Raw genomic sequence first — 18,260 nt, 5'->3', positions numbered from 1 at the left:
CATATTGGTTCTAGGACTACAGCCTAGTGCCATGATTTCCTCAGGCAGCCTCCAAACCTACTCAGCTTTCTGGGGAAGAGAAGGAAACCTTGTTAAGGACATGCTGTGTTTAAAACATTTTTCATATATGTCAGCTCATTTAATCATCACAACAAAGCAGGACCTCAGCTCAGAGGTGATGTGACTGTCTTATGGGTCATAGCGTCCAACCCCCGACCCCCCCCCATAGGTCTGACTCCAAAGCCTGTGAATGCTAAAGAGAATGCCAAAGGGACTGCTGTTTGGGGGCCAAAAATCTACCTCCTTTTTTTTTTTTTTTTAAAGATTTGTTGAGGTGCCTGTGTGGCTCAGGTGGGAAGCCTGCCTCTCCCTCTACCCCCTCCCTGCTTGTACTTGCTCTCTTTCTCTCTGTCAGATGGATAATTAAAATCTTTAAAAAAATAAATAAAAGGATTTACTTTTTTTTTTTTTAAGATTTTATTTATTTATTTGACAGACAGAGATCACAAGTAAGCAGAGAGGCAGGCAGAGAGAGAAGGGGAAGCAGGCTTCCCACCGAACAGAGACCCTGACGTAGGACTCCGTCCCAGGACCTTGAGATCATGACTTGAGCTGAAGGCAGAGGCTTTAAGCCATTGAGCCACAGGTGCCCCAAGATTTACTTATTTTAGAGAGAGAGAGTGCATGCAGTGGGGAGGGGCAGAAGAGAGAGAGACAGAGAGACCTAAGCAGACCCTATACTGAGAGCTGAGCCTGACCCAGGGCTCAATCTCACAGGCCTGAGATCATGACCTGAGCCCAAACCAAGAATCAGATGCTTAACCAACTGTGCTACCCAGGCATTCCCTTTTTCCCATTCCTCCTTTCCGTCCTTCCTTCCTCTCTCTCTCTCTCTTTCTTTCAGATTGCATTTATTTATTTGAGAGAGCAAGCACATGTGGTGGGAGAGGGGCAGAGGGAAAGAGAGAAGCAGACTCTACATAGAGCATGCAACCCACTGTGAGGCTCAAGATCACGACCCGAACCAAAACCAGGAGTTGGACGCTCAGCCAACTGAGCCACCCAAGGGCCCCCAAAATCTGCTTTTTAGAAGGAAAATGGAAATAGCTTATATCCTAAAACAAATATTTGAGCTCCCATTATGGCAAGACACTGTGCTAGCATCCAGAATACTCATGTAGTAAGCTTCTTTAACAGGCTTCTCTCTCCTTTGTGGGGGCATGAAAGGGCCCACTTCCTGTGGCTGGCTCAAGCAGCATTTACCAATAGAGAAGTAGATAAAGCAAATGTGTAACAGCACTGGCCCCTGCAGATTCTTTTTGTCTTTCAGTTCTGTTGGAGCCTTTGTACGTCAAGGTCCAGCTTCTCTTTTCTCTCTTAAGAGTTAGTGGTGAGTAAAAGCATGGGGTCCAGGGTCAGCCTGCCCTGTGTTCATTCTGTTACCTCTTTGACCTTGGAGAGTCATTTAACCTCTCTGAACTTGTTTTCCTTTCAGAGAAATGAAGCCAGTAATGTGGCTGCTAGGTTAGGAAGATGACATGAGACACTGCTGGCAAAGCATGTAGCACCATGCCTGGTTAAAAAAGAGGTATTCTAGAGTGCCTGGGTGCCACAGTCTCTTGAGCATCCAGCTCTTTGTTTCAGCTCAGGTCGTGGTGTCAGGGCTATGGGTTTAAGCCATGAGTGTGGAGTCTGCTGTAGCAGAGACTCTCTCTTCCTCTCCCTCTGCCCCCTGCCAAATGAGTAAATAAATCTTAAAGAAAACTAGGGTTATTCCACAGGTTATGCTGATTTAAAAAAATATGTTCTTTTTAAAAAATATTTTATTTATTTATTTGACAAAGAGACAGAACACAAGCAGGGGGAGCAGCAGGCAGAGGGAGAGGGAGAAGAAGGCTCCCCGCTGAGCAAAGGGCCCAATGCAGGGCTCAGTCCCAGGACCCCGGGATCATGACATGAGCTAAAGGCAGACACTCAACTGACTGAGCCATGCAGGTGCCCTTAAAAAATATTCTTAACCTTTAAACATTGTTCTTAAAGTGATACATGCCATATCTTCATGCTCATCATCGGAAATCACGTGCTCCTCTTCATTCCCAAGCCCCTCCCCCTCAGGTGTTTCCCCTTTGCATGGTTTCCATGTCCCCCCGCCGCCCCACCATTCACCCAGTCCTTGAGTGCTGGCTCTTAAGAAAACAAGCTGCTTGGGGCGCCTGGGTGGCTCAGTCAGTTAAGCGCTGGACTCTTGGTTTCATCTCAGGTCATGATCTCAGGGTCCCATGTGGAGCTCTGTATTCAGAATGGATTCTGCTTCACATTCTTTCTCTCTCTGCACCTCCCTGCTTGCTCTGTCTCTCTCTCTCTCTTAAATAAGTAAATCTTAAGAATGAAAGAAAGAAAGAGAGAGAAAGAAAATAAGCTGCCTTGCTTGGCTGTACTGTTATTTTAAGATGTTTATCCCCTTTTGGGGCGCCTGGGTGGCTAGTGTGGGTTAAGCCGCTGCCTTCGGCTCGGGTCATGATCTCAGGGTCCTGGGATCGAGCCCCACATCGGGCTCTCTGCTCAGCAAGGAGCCTGCTTCCTCCTCTCTCTCTGCCTGCCTCTCTGCCTGCTTGTCATCTCTCTCTGTCAAATAAATAAATAAAATTAAAAAAAAAAAAAGATGTTTATCCCCTTTTAAGAAAGTTTCTTTTCAAGCCAAACTATTAGTAGGCATCCTAGGAAAGCACATTAACACTTTCTGTTCCTGTGGCCACTCTTGATCCAAGTGCAAATGCCATGGGGCTAAGACTGAATTTCCTTCTAAACTGCCTGAGGACCACACATGTCTTGGGAGGCCCTAAGGATCATTTCTGTCTATCAGCCTCAGGAGACTTGACTTGTTCTGACTTCATTAATTATCCCTCACTTAAAAGTTCTTTAATTAAACTTGTGTTTTGGCATGCTTGTAAACTCGCCTGCCTGTGTTTTAAAAATAACTATTCCAGCCGCCATTTTTAGGGATTTGAGAAGCATCTTTGTTTTTCAGTGGAGTGCACTTCAACTCTCAGGCCATAGCTCCCACCATTGAGCAGATTGACCAGTCTTTCGGTGCGACCCATCCTGGAGGTAAGCCAAGTCTGTCTGATTCCTCTCATCCTCTGTCGCAGCTCATAATGATAAGCCTGGCCAGTGGCACCATCCCCAGTGCCCCCTGAAGCCAGGTTCCTGTAGAATTTAAGGGTTGATAGTTGGGTGTGAAGGAAAGCTCTTCCCCCTTGTTTTCAGCCTAGTATGTCAGTTTGGGAATCAAACACAAGGAAGTTGTTACCGAGCTTGTTTGTGTTCACATCTGATGCCATTCAACCATGTCATTTTCTCCTCCCCATTCCCACAGTGTACAACTCCGCTGAGCAGCTCTTCCACCTCAACTTCAGAGGACTGTCTTTCTCTTTTCAGTTAGACTCTTGGACCGAGGCTCCCAAGTACGAGGTTAGCCCTTCCCTTCCTCTGGTATTTGTCACCCAGTATCCAGGCAATACAGCAGATGATGCTACTGGGGAAGCTGGATAGGTAGCCTTTCTTTAGTTTCTTCATCTCTGAGGTCTTCAGAGGCCAAGATGGGTACAGTGGGTGGGATTGATAGCAAGAACAAAGCCCAAACTGGCATTCCCAGTTACAGGGCCCTTCCCACTGCAGAGTGAGGTCAGGCTCACTTTTCAGATTGAAATTCAGTTGTGCCTTGCTTTAAGCTCCAAATCACTGTTCTTTTTTTTCAGTGGCCTAGAGATTGAGAGTCCCTTCTGGATTTTCAGTTATCTATTGCTTTTAGCAAAATGTTTCATTCATCTTTAGGTAACAACATCCTTAGGGTCATGAAATGATAGATGTTTGTAAAGCTTACATTTTTTGTAAAGAAAGAAAGCATTCCTATAATTTTTTCTTGATGAAGGAAAGAAAAATTAAGTAAAACTAAAGATGAACCTGTATGCATGGGGTGAGTTAATTGACCTGGAACCAGGTTTGACTGTGTGCTTTGACCTGGCCCGTGAGGGCTGGGGAAATGGCAGCTCCTGGCTCCCATGGGCTGCACTGTGCTCTTAGTAAAACTTTGTCCTGTGTTTGCAGCCTAATTTTGCCCACGGCCTAGCTTCTCTCCAGATACCCCATGGGGCAACTGTGAAACGAATGTACATCTACAGTGGAAACAGCCTACAGGATACAAAGTATGCTTGGGGAGCACAAACTTCTTGGGCCATGGGCTCCCTGGGAGGGAGGGCAAAGCCTCTGCTCATTCTGTGCCTGCCTCCAGGGCTCCCGTGATGCCCCTGAGCTGTTTCCTTGGCAATGTGTATGCTGAGAGTGTGGATGTTCTTCGAGATGGAACTGGACCCTCAGGTTTACGACTTCGGCTACTTGCTGCAGGTCAGTTACTGGCTTTGGGGTGTTGGATTCTCCATTATATCCATGTTGAGACAGTCTAAAATCCCACATGCTTAGAGGTAATTTTACAAGACAACGGAGATATTTATGGTTAAAGCTATCCTTTAGATTTGTGAAGGGACAAGACACAGTTTTATCATTAGCAAATCTTAATAAATGACAGTAGCCTTGCTTCCCCCTCGCATATGCATAAGCCTTCTGTGTGCTTATGTGGTTTTGCAGTGCTTCCCAGGCTATTTATTGGAGATGTGTCTTATGGGCTGTGATACTGGTCTGCTCTTCCCTTTCCCCCTCCTTTTTTTAAGATTTATTTACCCACTTTAGAGTGTGCAGCAGGGAGGGGCAGAGAGAGTCTCAGACTCCGTGCTGAGCATGGAGTGGGAAACAGGGCTCACTCCCACCATCCTGAGATCACAATCTCTGCTGAAACCAAGAGTCAGATGCTCAAGTGACTGAGCCACCCAGGTGCTCCATCCCCTTTACCACCCTTTATGCCCAATAGTCAGTAGGCTGGCAGTAGTGACTTGCTGAATTGTGGTTTGGCCAGACCCTGCTATGAGTTTTGCTGACTGTGAACAAAAACCTGCTGCCTTCAGTGGCTGGTCTCTCCAGGATCCATTCCTCATTTGTGATTTACTTGTAAGTGACTACTTTCAGCTACTGTGGACCTTGGGCCATGTTTAGTAGTACAGGCCATGTCTTTGGCCTGGAAGCCAGCACAGAAGCTGTGTCTTCATGGAGCTCATAGTCTAGCCAGTGTTTGTTCATAAATTGGGGTCTTATATCAGTTTCTAGGGCACTGGCTCTTAACTATGACGAATCTGGTATATAAACTGTGAGCTCACTCTCCTGAACAATTGGATGGTTTACAATTTCTAGGTTAGAAATTTCTTAAAATGTGGTTTTCTAGCCAAGGCAGAAAATTCTATTTAAAAGAATGTTGCACTTGAGCTATAGTGTTTAAGAGACATGAGATCGAGAATTGAGATGTAGACGGTCAAGTGATTTGGGAAGATCACAGCTCGAAAGGGTAGTCAAGGATGATACAGTTATCCCAAGTGACAGCAGGAGGAGTCTGTCAGGGCTGGGGGATCTTCAGTTCTGACTGCCACCCTGTACAGCACACTCTGAGCAATCACATCTCAGAGGGTCAGTGGGAGAATCATTTGAAGTCAGGGTCTCATCAAATTACTGTCCAATCCAGTACTCATTGAGAGCTTCCTTTGGCAAGCAGAAAGGTAGTTTGTCTTATCCAACCTATGTCTCACATATTTCCTTATGGAGTATAACTACTGGGATGTTGTTTGTTTGTTTTTTTTAATTTTTAAATTTTTTTATAAACATATAATGTATTTTTAGCCCCAGGGGTACAGGTCTTTGAATCGCCAGGTTTACACACCTCACAGTACTCACCATAGCACATACTCTCCCCAACCACCCTCTCCCCACCGCCCCCAGCAACCCTCAGTTTGTTTTGTGAGATTAACAGTCTCTGATGGTTTGTCTCCCTCCTGATCCCATCTTGTTTCATTTATTCTTTTCCTACTCCCCCAACCCCCGACTTTGCATCTCCACTTCCTCATATCAGGGAGATCATATGATAGTTGTCTTTCTTCAGTTGACTTATTTCGCTAAGCATAATACCCTCTAGTTCCATGCATGTCATCACAAATGGCAAGATTTCATTTCTTTTGATGGCTGCGTAGTATTCCATTGTGTATATATACCACATCTTCTTTTTTTTTTTTTTTTTTTTTTTTTTAAGATTTTTTATTTATTTATTTGACAGAGAGAAATCACAAGCAGTCGGAGAGGCAGGCAGAGAGAGAGGGAAGCAGGCTCCTGGCTGAGCAGAGAGCCCGATGCGGGACTCGATCCCAGGACCCTGAGATCATGACCTGAGCCGAAGGCAGCGGCTTAACCCACTGAGCCACCCAGGCGTCCCTATACCACATCTTCTTTATCCATTCATCTGCTGATGGACATCTAGGCTCTTTCCATAGTTTGGCTATTTGTGGACATTGCTGCTATAAACATTCAGGTGCATGTGCCCCTTTGGATCACTACGTTTGTATCTTTAGGGTAAATACCAAGTAGTGCAATTGCTGGGTCATAAGGTAGCTCTATTTTCAACTTTTTGAGAAACCTCCATGCTGTTTTCCAGAGTGGTTGCACCAGCTTGCATTCCCACCAACAGTGTAGGAGGGTTCCCCTTTCTCCACATCCTTGCCAGCATCTATCATTTCCTGACTCGTTAATTTTAGCCATTCTGACTGGTGTGAGGTGGTATATCTCATTGTGGTTTTGATTTGTATTTCCCTGATGCCGCGTGATGTGGAGCATTTTTTCATGTGTCTGTTGGCCGACTGGATGTCTTCTTTGCAGAAATGTCTGTTCATGTCCTCTGCCCATTTCTTGATTGGATTACTGGGATGTTTTTAAGATAGGAAGTCAGTTCAACTCTCTCAGTCCCCACAATAATTTATAGGAAGATTCACTCCAGAGAATCAGAAACTAAAATGGTCTCCTAAAACTAAGGTATTTTTCCCCTGCGTAGGCTTCAGGTAGGGTGAGACAAGAGAGAAGACTCACACATAACGAGTGCCTTCCCTATGGCCCCATTTGGACATTTGCAGGTGTCCGGTACTTGGAGACTTTGGGCATACAGTCTAGCTTGACAGGGCTTTTGGTGGGTTCTGTAGATCAGCCAGGCTTGTCTGAGCAGCAAGATTTATAGACCGAGGTTAACGTGGGCTACGCTTTCCCTACGACCTAGTTAAACTCAACCTTTATTTGCCACTCGGTGTAGATGTGCTGTGGCTAAAGACTCTTGGGTTAGTTGAAGAATTCAGTACCAGCTTATTTCAGATGTTGGATCCCTGAAGTCTTCCCTGTATAACAAATGGATTGTTACACATGAAAGAGCTTTGTCAACTATAAAGCTCTGAGCAGAGTTAGGGGAAGGTGATTATGTACCAGGAAATGCAGTCTTCCTCTGGTTCTTGGCTGTATGTGGGGTGAGGAGGAAGTAAAACACTTTTTCTTCCCATCTACAGAGTTGGTGTGTCTGTTGTTGTTCCACAGCTACTGCTATGTGTACGTGTTTAACTGGAACTGTTTCCAAAATGTATTAGAGCCAGGGTTTAAAGATTCTTCCCAAAGAAGAAACTTTTAGCAAATAGGATTTTCTTACCCTCCCACTTTTCTGGTTTGTCCTTTTTTAGTATTAATGCGTCTGTCGGTGTTTGTAGCATCAGGGAGTGGGTTAATAGATGTTTCACTCTTGAGGTTCAGTCTCTGGTTGGGGGTAACCATTGAGAAGCCCCTCTTAACATAAATTTTTATATCTTGTCAGGACCTGGAAAGTGGCAAGAGATAATAGCACCTCATTATATACTTCCATAGCGTCCATGCTGCTCTCTATTGTACATGGCTGTGTGGTGCCAGTTTGGGATCTTCACACCATAAGCTCCATTTTGGGCAGGGACTGCACTTGTTTTGCTCAGCATGCTTCTTCAGTGTCTAAGAGTCTAGCCCTTGGTAGCCAGTAAGTGAATATTTGGTGAGGGAAACGAATGCAGTTTTTGGAGCTCCACGTCAGTTTTGTGGGATTGAATGTGTCTCTGGGATTATTTCTTTTCTTTTCTTTCTTCCTTTCTTTTTTTTTTTTTTTAGGTTTTTTTAGAGAGGGACAGTGGAATAGGGAAAAAGAGAATCTCAAGCAGGCTCTATGCCCCACGTGAGCCTGACTTAGGGCTCAGTCTCGTGACCCTGAGATCATGACTTAAGCCGAAATCAACAGTTGGATGCTTAACCAACTGAGCCACCCAAGTGCCTGCCTCTGGGATTATTGCAAGTAGATTGTGATCTCTTGTAGCATTGTAAGCGCTTGTGACTTGGTATTTCTGCTTGCATGCAGGCTTGCCCTCAGCCAGAACTAATAAAGCAACATTCAGCCATTGGCCTCTTTGGGGCCCCCTTGGCCCTAGGTTGTAGGATCTCAGGCTCTGGGTGGGAACCTGACCACCTTTCCCTTATTCTCTGTAGGTTGTGGACCTGGTCTATTAGCAGATGCCAAGATGCGGGTATTTGAACGTTCGGTGTATTTTGGTGATTCCTGCCAAGATGTTCTTAGCATGCTTGGTTCTCCACACAAGGTCTTCTATAAGTCAGAAGACAAGGTAGGGGAAATGTGTTCATAAAGTCAAATAGGCAGTCTCCTTTTAAGTAAACTGTACACCCAAGGTGGGACTCAAACTCACAACCCCGAGATCCAGAGTCACATGCTCTACTGATGGAACCAGTCAGGCGTACTTCTTTTTAAATCAATATTAACTTAATATCAAATAAATATAAATTGTTTGTTATTTTTCCATAGAACCTGTTCTGTTAAAACTGATAAAGAATTAAATTGAAAGCTCTTTCCTGATGCTGTTGGTCAGATTGTCCTGCGTTTTCTTGGGAGACCAGGGCCCCTCTGTCGTCAACCAAAGCTGGCTACATTGTTCAGCACCAGTAGCAGGGACTTTGACACTCTTGCTTTGTTTGTAGACTTTTAGTTAATCTGAGAACCACATTAAGCAGTTGGGATTTAATTTGTTGTTATTTTTCTCCCAACAGATGAAAATTCATTCTCCTTCCCCTCATAAACAAGTTCCATCCAAGTGCAATGACTACTTTTTTAACTACTTCACTCTTGGAGTGGTAAGTTGTGATTCCTTTGAGAAATATTTCATCTCTGTGGTGGTGGACCATGTACTGGGCACACCTTTGTGTCCACATGGAGCTGTAGCCATGCCTGGCAGCGGGGAAACTAGCCCCAGCTGGCTTTGCCCAGTGGTCTTGCAGTGATAACCAAAAGTGGGCCTTCCCTGCCACTGAGATTGCTCAGAAACACTGGTTCCCTGGTATGTCTTGGCTTCTTTATTGAGGGTAACATGCTGCTCAGATGGAGGCTGTGGGATTCATTCAGGTTAATAGTTTGCGATCTGCACATTTAGAACATAGGAGCCTTTTATGGAGTCACAAAACAGGGAGAATAAAAAAGGGTCAAAGTGGGAATGGGGGCACCTGGGTGGCTCAGTCAGTTAAGCATCTCCCTCCTGCTTAGGCCATGATCCCAGGGTCCTGGGATCAAGCGCCACATTAAGCTCCTTACTCGGTGGGGACTGTGCTTCTCCCTCTGCCTGCTCTGCCTGCTGCTTCCCACCCCCTCTGTCAAATTAAAAAAAAAAAAAAAAAAAAGTGGAAGCAGGAGTAGTGAGGGAACAGCAGTGAGATCATAAATTCAAGGGTAGGACAGTGGCAGGAGGGGATGGTACTTTGTAAGCTGAACCTCTCGAGTTCAAGGGGCAATGATTGTAAGGGACAAAGAAGATGGAACAAATGGACCAATCCTAATAAGACTTAGGATGTAAAAGTGGAGTCAGAGGTGACCCTGGGGTCACAGGCCTGAACAGCTGTCAAGATATGAAACTGAGGAGGGTGTGGGGGATAGGAAGAAGCGTTCGGTGGCAGCATCAGATCCAAGTCTGAGCTCTGGTGAGAGGCTGGACCTTCAGTTCCAGGGGTTTGCTGACTCCCACGGAGAGGGCCTAATGGCCAGTCATGACATTCGGAATAGTTAGGTGCTTTGAGCTCCTGGAAATTCAGGTAGTCTCTGAATCTTCTTGGTAGCCTGTAAGCAAAATCCTGTGCTCAGTTAGAGTTTTTAATCAGGTGTTTATTAAGAAAGATCTCCATGATGTGTTTGAGTTCCCAAGCAATGGGAGTTGTAGCCCATGGGTCTGCTGGGCCTGCTGCTACAAGGTTTGGAATGGGGGGCTTGCAGATGATTGGGTGCCCCTTTCACTGAAAATGTCTGGTTAAGCCTGCTTGTTCTCAGCTGTCCCCTTGGGAGAAAGCTATTGCCCAGACGCATCCCCCTTAAGGAGTGGCTATTTTTGAACATGCCTTTGGAAAGGCCCTTGCCCAGCCTCAGTAACTCTCCCTACTTGGACGTCCTTGTTTTCTGTCCCAGGATATCCTCTTTGATGCAAATACACACAAAGTGAAGAAGTTTGTCCTACACACGAATTACCCTGGGCATTATAATTTTAACATGTGAGTATACCTATACCTGTCCCTCCCAAGAACTGAGCTTTGGGTTGAAAATTCCCAAGAAAAGAGAGCTTGTGGCTTTGAGTGTTCACTAATTTATACCTGAATTCTTACAGTTTTGTGGGAAATGAACATTTCCTTAGTGTTTACTCTGTTCCTGGTACAGTGTTGATTCCTTACGTCTCTCCATTTATACCCATTTTACAGATAGGGAAGTAGGTTCAAAGAGCTTGGTATCTTATCCAAGATGACAGGGTCTTCAAACCCCAGAGCCAGGGCTTCGGGGGTGGGCTCATTCTGTGTTTGCTGGGGTACGGGGTTGAGACGCGCGGGTAGTCAGGCCTCTGTGGGCCCAGACTTTATCCATCTGGCTTCTCTCTCTAGTTATCACCGCTGTGAGTTCAAGATCCCACTAGCCATAAAGAAAGGTGAGTAGTGAATATCCTCAGAGTAAGAAAAGGGTTTTGAAGTTAGTCTTTCATAATGTAGAGACACAGTGATCCAAACAGAAATGGTAGCAGGAGCCTTTGCCCACCTGCTTTGCCCATAGCTCAGCTCCTCTGGCTTGGGCTCTGTGTTCTGGGGGCTGCATTATGCTCGGCCTATGGTTTCCTGGAGGCTCTCGTGGTTTTTTCCTATGATCGTGGGATTGCTGGTCCCTGATAGGGAGAATTTCCTACACATGATTATCCAGGTACTCCCAGATCAGCCTTATGACTGCTGTCCCCTGCTGGTTCTCTACCCTCTTTCATTCAGGAACTCTGAAATAGCCCATCTGTCCTCCTTCTGTACTCCCAACCCCAATGCACAGGGTGGCCAGGTCTGGATTCTGCCTAGGGCTGGGGTCATAGGTAGACTAGGCCAGATATCATCCCACCCGGTGTTCTCTTTTCAGAAAATGCAGACGGTCAGACAGAAACATGCACAACCTACAGCAAGGTAAGCTCCTATTTTCCCACCTCGTGTAGCCCCAAACTGAGGTGGGTGTGAGCCTGCCAGCAGTCTGGGGCCCATGTCTTCGGGGCCAGCCATTGGTCAGGGGCATGACTAGGTCCCTGCTAATCCCTTATTGACCCCATCCCTTTTGCAGTGGGACAACATCCAGGAGCTCCTGGGCCACCCTGTGGAGAAACCTGTTGTCCTGCACAGGTGAGTGGGAGGTTGCTAGCTCTGACCACCCCATCCTGCTCCTCACAGCCCAGAAGACTTAGGGAAGCCTAGCAGTGCCTGGGGCTTAGAAATGACAGAAGTTTCTGTTGTTGCCACAAATATATTTCCCGACCCCCATCCTGCACATTACCACTGGGCCAGCTATTCTGCATGTTCACCTGCACCAGAGAGGTTTCCCCCTTGGGGATAGCTCGCCTCTCCAGGTAGGGGGGCCTTTCACCCCTGGTTATTTGGAAAAGGAAGTTTTCACTGGCTGTCCTGGGCTCTTTTTTTCCCATTAAAGTTGCCACATGCTGTAGTCTACCCAGTTGCCATGCTACCTGAGGCTCCTCCCTCCTAACTTGCCACTCCAATCTCACTGTGTAATAACTTCCTGTGCCTCATTGGACTGTGTAGGATTCAGAGTTTGAATGATACCTATCACTACCCCTGGTACCTCAAGGGCCGTGTGGGAAACAGACCGTCATGAGAGACCGCTGGCCAGTGTCCCCCATCCCAAAAGGGACTGGATGCCCTGCCTTGGCCTCAGCTTCTGACTGCACCTCTAATTCTGGCTTCTCTGGCCTCAGGTCTTCCTCCCCAAACAACACCAACCCATTTGGCTCTACATTCTGCTTTGGTCTTCAGCGGATGATCTTTGAGGTAAGCCCTCTGCGTTGAGGGGCTGGTGGCCATGGCAGGGACAGGCAAGTGATGGAGAAAGGTTGGGGAGGGCCTAACAGCCCTGCTGGGTGAGTTAATCCTTCCCCAGTAACCCTGTCTGCTAAGATCTGACCTGCCCATAATGAACAGTAAGAGTACGGAAACTGTTTTGGGGAAACTCTAGGTCATGGAGGCTAAAGCGATAGTCTGTATCCAACAAGAGGAGAGGTAACAGGGATCCCACATATGTGAGAATGTAAATATGGTAGGAAAGGGAACTCCAGGGAGCAAATGGAGCTCAACAGGGGAGTGTTGAGGATCTGTGAATGCCATGTGAAAGAGTGTGCTATGGGTGAGTAGCCTTAGAGGCCCCATTGGCTTGGCAGAATGGGCTGTCCCTCTTCTCCCTTTTGGATGGTACACCTTCACTAGGCCCCCAGCAGCTCCAGAAGGACTGGATCAGTAGGTATGGTGAAGTTTATGTATCCCAGGAAGAGCAGGCAGTTGCTGGACCAGAGGTGACTCCTGGCATGAGTTGGGGGATGTTGAGGGATCAGCCCAGCCCTGTGCACAGGAGCTGCCCCAAATCCCTTCTCTGCAGTCATAGCCCTAGTACTGATGGTTTTTGTGGATCTGATTGCCTACCATGCCTACATCCCTTCTACTCCTCCCCTTTGACTCATTGTCTGCTTCCCACACCAGGTTATGCAGAATAACCATATTGCCTCGGTGACCCTGTATGGCCCCCCCAGGCCTGGTGCCCACCTGAGAACAGCAGAGCTCCCCTAAGGACATCACCACCCATGCCCCTCCGCCCCATGGAGCTGTGCTTCGCATCCTATTCAGTGGGCCTCCATGTGCCACCCTGTGGGTTTTCTTGGACACCTTGCCAGTGTTGAAAGGCTGTTGTGATGTTCTGAGGTGGGGCTCAGACTAGGTGCTCTGCCATGGGGTGAGAAGCCCAAATATTCCTCTGTCCGTCCTCAGCCTGCTGGTGCCAACAGAGGACAGAGACTGCAAAGAGAAGCACAAACTCTGAGCCTTGATACCTGGACCCAGGTGACCTCGACTAACACGTATGGAGGCAGAATTCTGTCTCTCCTGTTCCACACACATTGGGAAAAGTTTGGACTCTTTCTGTGGCTAAGGACACAGGCACCCGGGACGAGGACGAGGTCCCGCCTTTGGCCCATCGTTGCCACGTGACCCTTAAGGCAAGCAGGTAGCATGTCCATAGTACTTGGTTGCGACTTTTGCACTACATCCACTTTAGTTACTTGATGAGCTGGCTGTGGCCAAGGTGGCCCACCTGCCCTTCCCTGTTCCTTCCTTGCACGCGCTCCCTACCAGGCCCAGTAGGCACGCCCAGCTCATTGAAACACACCTTTTTACCATCCAGATAGGTGCCCAGCCCTGGGTTCCTACCCCTCTTGGAGCCAGCCTTCAAGGTCACCTGTGCCCCTGCTCTGCCCCAACCTGGCTGGCAGGCTGCATGTTTCCATCCTGTTTGCCTCTTTTATTTAATGCCAAAGTTTTAGCCAAAGACATCTTCCTCCCTCCTTTTATTGTTTCAGCATTCTGTTCTGCACTGTGGGCTGGCTCTCTTGCCCCAACCCTGGGCAGTGTCCCCTGGCCAGGCCCATTCATGGGTCAAGGCCTCTGGGGGCTCAAGGAAGGCTGAGCTGCTCAGTCTTTTCATGGGTCTTGCTAAGGAAAGTAGCATATGTGCTTTAAAAATAATCCTTTTGAAAAGAATTGAGAAGAGAAATGTATAATTTTATCTCATTTTTAATATTTTGGTCTAGCAACTTGTGATACATAGATGACAATTTTGTGAGTTTTTCAAATGTGTGTACAGATTTTTGTAAATATGACTCTTTTGTAATTAACTCATGTACAGCCTCATCCTGTAGAGTTTAACAATGAATGTGCAGGGGACCTGCCCCAGGCTTCTAGGTGGTTCCTGGACTTACAGCCAGGCTTATGTGGCGCTCCCATAATTTTGTGACTGACTGTTGTCTTCCCATTTGGACTGTGGCCTGGCCAGACCCCCACACACACATCCCACTGTAGGGCCAGCCAGAACTATCCCCATCTTCCTAGAATAGGGGAACCTTCCTCATGCCCTGCCCATACCCCTCCAATAAAGACCTATGCCCTCAGCAGCTGCTCGCCATGTGCTGTTGCTGGGATATTTGTACTAAAATAAGCATGGAGGTGTTGATTTTTAAGAAAGTGGGTGAAGAATACGGGATATTTTATGGTGGAGTCATCTTAGGTTCCTTGTTTCTTCTGAGTGGGGCAGCACAGCCCCTGGTAGGAGACTAGCATTGTTGTGTGTGTAAATCCTTAGGTGGTAGAGAAAGACTTCAGGTAGGACTGTGCACTTGGTTGTCCCTATGTTCCTCCATCACTGGTGCTCCAGCCAGACCAGGGCCCAGGAGGGGTTGGCTTAGGGAAAGGAGACCTCTAGAAGAAGATCTAAAGATCAGTACAGGGCTGAAAATCCAGTTTGGAGGGGCAGGTGGGAAGCACAGTGCCTACCTTCAGAGTAAGTTGTAACAAAATGCCTGCCAGTTCCAGGCCCCCACACCTCCTCCAGCCTTGAGAGACACCCGCATTTGGATCACTCTAAGACTTCCAAATCAAGCAGTATGGTCAGATTCTATGAGCCTCTGCAACCACCCATCCCCAGCCCCCCGAAACCTACTTGGTACTAGGAGGATCAAATATGTCTGATTGGCAGAGCCTGGTGCCCTAAGGCCTCAACCCTAGATGTCTCAAAGGGCTACCATTTGGTTGGTTCTACATCAGATCCCAGTAAGGTAGGTCAGCAAGACCCAAGCTCAATCTTAACTCCCTGGGGTCTTATGGAGGCAGACTTCCGGGGATATGAGCTAGATTTTGAAATCTTCCACCTCTGGGAAAGAACTACATACACGGCAATAGTCCTCCTGGGCCTGAGTGAGGGGAGCTTGGGACCATGAAGGTGGCTAGGGGCCCCACTGGAAAGAGCCAGCAGCGACAGGCCACGGACGGGCACAGGCTGGGCCTTGGGGCCCATTCAGTAGGCGCCACATAAGCCAGATGTCCGCAGCTGAGAGCCCGTGCACTACAACCAGCTCCCGGTAAAAGCAGGGGTCAAAGGTGCGCAGGTGCGGCGCTGCTGAAGGACGGGGAATGCCAAAGGTGCGGAAAGCAGGGTGGGGCTCCGGTGTGAGCCGAAGGCGCTGTAGACACATGCCCAGAAAGACGTCGTCAATGGGGAAAAGCTCAACTTGTGCGCAGGCGCCGGCTAGGCGACGCAGCGTGGCCCCTGAAAGCACAAAGCCCCCACCACCAGCGTAGGCCGGGTAGGCGGGCAGGCCATACACCGCCTCAGGGATGTAGTATTTACTGGCCCGCGCACGGATTGGCCGAGCCTGCACGATCACATCACCCGCGAGCATGTCCTTCGCAGGGTCTCGCGGCCCTAGGAATTCTAGCAGGTTTCCCACGTGCACAAACACGTCTGCGTCGCCCTTAAAAACAAAGCGCACGTCAGGGCAGTAGGCGGAGGCCCAGGCCAGAAAGTGGATCTCCTTGAGCGTTAGGTTGAAGAAAGTGTCGTCGAAAGCCCAGAGCAGGATGTCCGCATACGCCCGGCTCTCAGCACGCAGCAGGGCAGGCCAATGGGTTCGCGTGCCCTCCCCCTCCGCTTCTGCCCCATCTGTGCCCGCGGCCCTGGGCACGCCCATCAAGAACACGCGGCGCACGAGCGCCCCCTGCACGCGACCCTCAGCACCCCACGTCTGGCGCACGGCTTGGCGCCGCTCGAAGTCCGCCGCCACTGACTTGACCGCGATGAGCAAGTCGGGTCCACCTTCAGGTGAGCCATCTCCTCGGCACTTGTGCGGCTGATTAATGAGAAGGGGGAAGCGCCGCTGGTCCTTGGCGCGCAGATAGCGGCCAAAGTCAAAGGGTCCCGTGGGGGTGGGCGGCTCCGGTGTGTCCCCTTCGTAGGCCGGCGGGGCTGGGGCTGCGCCTGCGTCCGATGCCTGGAAGACCCGGAGTCCGGGGGTGGGCTCCGGCGCTGCCTTCCTGTGCGTTCGCGGGGCGCTAGTCGTCGGGGCCGCGCCTTCGCGCTGTGAGTAGAGAAGAAGACCGAGGGCGGCGCCGAGGAGCAGTGTGAGCGACGCGTCCCCGCGGAGGCGCAGCCTCCGCCTCATGTCCGCGTGGCAGGCGCCCGCGCCCCCTGCGGAAAGACTCAGTCAGGGGCTCGCGACGCGGAAGCCATTGGCCGGGAGGGGCTCCCGGCCTCCCTCTCCCGGAGGGGAAGGGCAGGGGCCAAACGCCGAGGGTCTCCGGTACCGGCCGTTCATCCCCCTCCAGCGTTCTCCTGCTCCGGGCCGTGGCACACCCCCACACACTGGGTTGGGTACCCTGAAGGGGCTGGAAGTTTCTCCTAGTTGCCAATCCCCACCCCCTCAGCGCTGGCCCAGGACGGTTCCCTCAGGCCGGGAGACGCGGAGCTCGGCCCTGTACCCCACCCGCCCTTCCCGCGCTGAAGCCGAATCCCTTCTACCCCTCCCTACCCACCACGTTGGTCCTTGGGATCCTGACACTCACGCTTGTCCCTTGGGAGCGGCGCAGCCCCGGACGCCAGGGCCTCCGGGGCTCAGCGCAGGGTCCCAAGGGCAGCCATGGACGGGGCCTGGGCCAAATGCAGCGTTGGCAGGAAAGGGGGGCCGGGGCTGCTACCACGTGACCCTCCAGCTGTGCGCGCCTGGACATCTGGAGCTCAGCTCCGCCCTGGCGCCGCGGGGAGCGCTGTCTCCAAGTAGAGACTAATCTCTGAGAGGAATCCCCACGGGCAGCTCTCTGTGGGAAGGCCTGAGGGGGAGGTGGCTTCTGGTCTCCGTGTGGACTCAAACTCCCCAAACCTGCTTTCTGTTGGGGCAGGAAGAAACATTAGCCTCTCTGTTAATCTCCGCACTCCCTCCTCTCCAGAATGAGGCAGTGCCTGGGCTAGCTGGAGTCCAGGGCTGGCTGGTCCCAAATCCCGGAGGCTGAGCCTCTTAGGCATCTACTTGGCCACGATCCCAAGCTATCCTTGGAAGCACCTATCCTCACCTCACCAGCCGCCCAGGTTCAACCAGGCAGGACCTATAATCATAAACGGCCCCAAATATATGGCTGCCTTCTTACTCCTGGTTCTGTCATGTCCCCCTCCCACCCCAGCAAAACACACACACACACACACACACACACACACACCAACAAGATGGCGATTCAATTCTCACAACTCTGGTAGCAGCTCTCATTGCTCATGCAGATGGGGACACTGCCCCTCAGGGAGTTAAGTGACTTGCCCAGCAACATACAGGCAGAAATTCAGAGCATTGCCCTAGGTCTTCTGGAATTCAGTCTGGGACTCTTTGCTCTGTCCTCCCTTGCCACTCTCCCCATCTGTCCACTAGGACACAGGACAGGGGCCAACCCTCTCTGCTCTACCCTCACAGGGGAGCACTTCAGTCTGTCTCCCCAGAGGTACCTCTGGCCCCCTAGTCCCTTGTGCTCCAAACCAGCATAGCCTCCTACAGGCAGAAAAAACTAAGCCTGGGTCACTGCAGGCCAGACTAGACTGGCAGGGATGGTGCCACTGGAGGGATTCTGAAGTAGGCCTGTGAGTAAAGGGTCTGATCTGGGATCCCAGTGGACAGAAAGTTGTTCTGGAGATCGAGGGTCCCCTTACCTGAGCAGGCAGCCCCATCCTCCATCAGATTGAAAAAGGCAGAAACTCTGAGGTCTTCCTGCACTCTCACTGCTCATCCAGTGTCACTATGCCTGTTATCTGTCAGTCTAAACTGCTCACAGTCAGTGTTCATCCCTTCCCTCCATCTCTGCAGCCACTGCCCTTGCCTGGGCCGCCTCCCTTACCCTCCCTC

General features: G+C 49.6%; 3 protein-coding genes across 4 annotated transcripts in view; 1 reads left to right on the top strand and 2 right to left on the bottom strand.

The window, feature by feature from the left end:
* Positions 1-14,495, top strand: part of PHAF1 (phagosome assembly factor 1) — a 29,485-nt gene extending 14,990 nt beyond the window's left edge. The window contains exons 5-16 of the mRNA XM_059151775.1: positions 3,029-3,108; positions 3,377-3,471; positions 4,108-4,205; positions 4,292-4,404; positions 8,470-8,603; positions 9,043-9,126; positions 10,442-10,524; positions 10,906-10,949; positions 11,417-11,460; positions 11,612-11,670; positions 12,261-12,333; positions 13,036-14,495. Of these exons, the coding sequence (XP_059007758.1) occupies positions 3,029-3,108; positions 3,377-3,471; positions 4,108-4,205; positions 4,292-4,404; positions 8,470-8,603; positions 9,043-9,126; positions 10,442-10,524; positions 10,906-10,949; positions 11,417-11,460; positions 11,612-11,670; positions 12,261-12,333; positions 13,036-13,122 (994 nt within the window). The 3' untranslated portion in view covers positions 13,123-14,495. The remainder of the gene's footprint in view (positions 1-3,028; positions 3,109-3,376; positions 3,472-4,107; positions 4,206-4,291; positions 4,405-8,469; positions 8,604-9,042; positions 9,127-10,441; positions 10,525-10,905; positions 10,950-11,416; positions 11,461-11,611; positions 11,671-12,260; positions 12,334-13,035) is intronic.
* EXOC3L1 (exocyst complex component 3 like 1) overlaps positions 1-18,260 on the bottom strand; it is a 123,198-nt gene that overhangs the window by 70,851 nt on the left and 34,087 nt on the right. The window lies entirely within an intron of this gene.
* Positions 14,104-17,065, bottom strand: B3GNT9 (UDP-GlcNAc:betaGal beta-1,3-N-acetylglucosaminyltransferase 9). 2 transcript variants are annotated; one of them, XM_059151777.1, is made up of 2 exons: positions 16,912-17,065; positions 14,104-16,567 (listed from the first exon to the last, which is right to left on the bottom strand). In XM_059151777.1, the coding sequence occupies exon 2, from the start codon at positions 16,539-16,541 to the stop codon at positions 15,327-15,329; it is 1,215 nt and encodes a 404-aa protein (XP_059007760.1). In that variant the 5' UTR covers positions 16,542-16,567; positions 16,912-17,065; the 3' UTR covers positions 14,104-15,326. The 2 variants fall into 2 exon arrangements, with proteins under 2 accessions (XP_059007760.1, XP_059007761.1); XM_059151778.1 differs by having other exon boundaries at positions 16,942-17,065.

Source organism: Mustela lutreola, chromosome 16 (genome assembly GCF_030435805.1).
Source record: "Mustela lutreola isolate mMusLut2 chromosome 16, mMusLut2.pri, whole genome shotgun sequence".
Lineage (NCBI taxonomy): Eukaryota > Metazoa > Chordata > Mammalia > Carnivora > Mustelidae > Mustela > Mustela lutreola.
The sequence above is the reverse complement of the archived record's forward strand: the minus strand, read 5'-3'. Positions and strand labels throughout refer to the sequence as shown.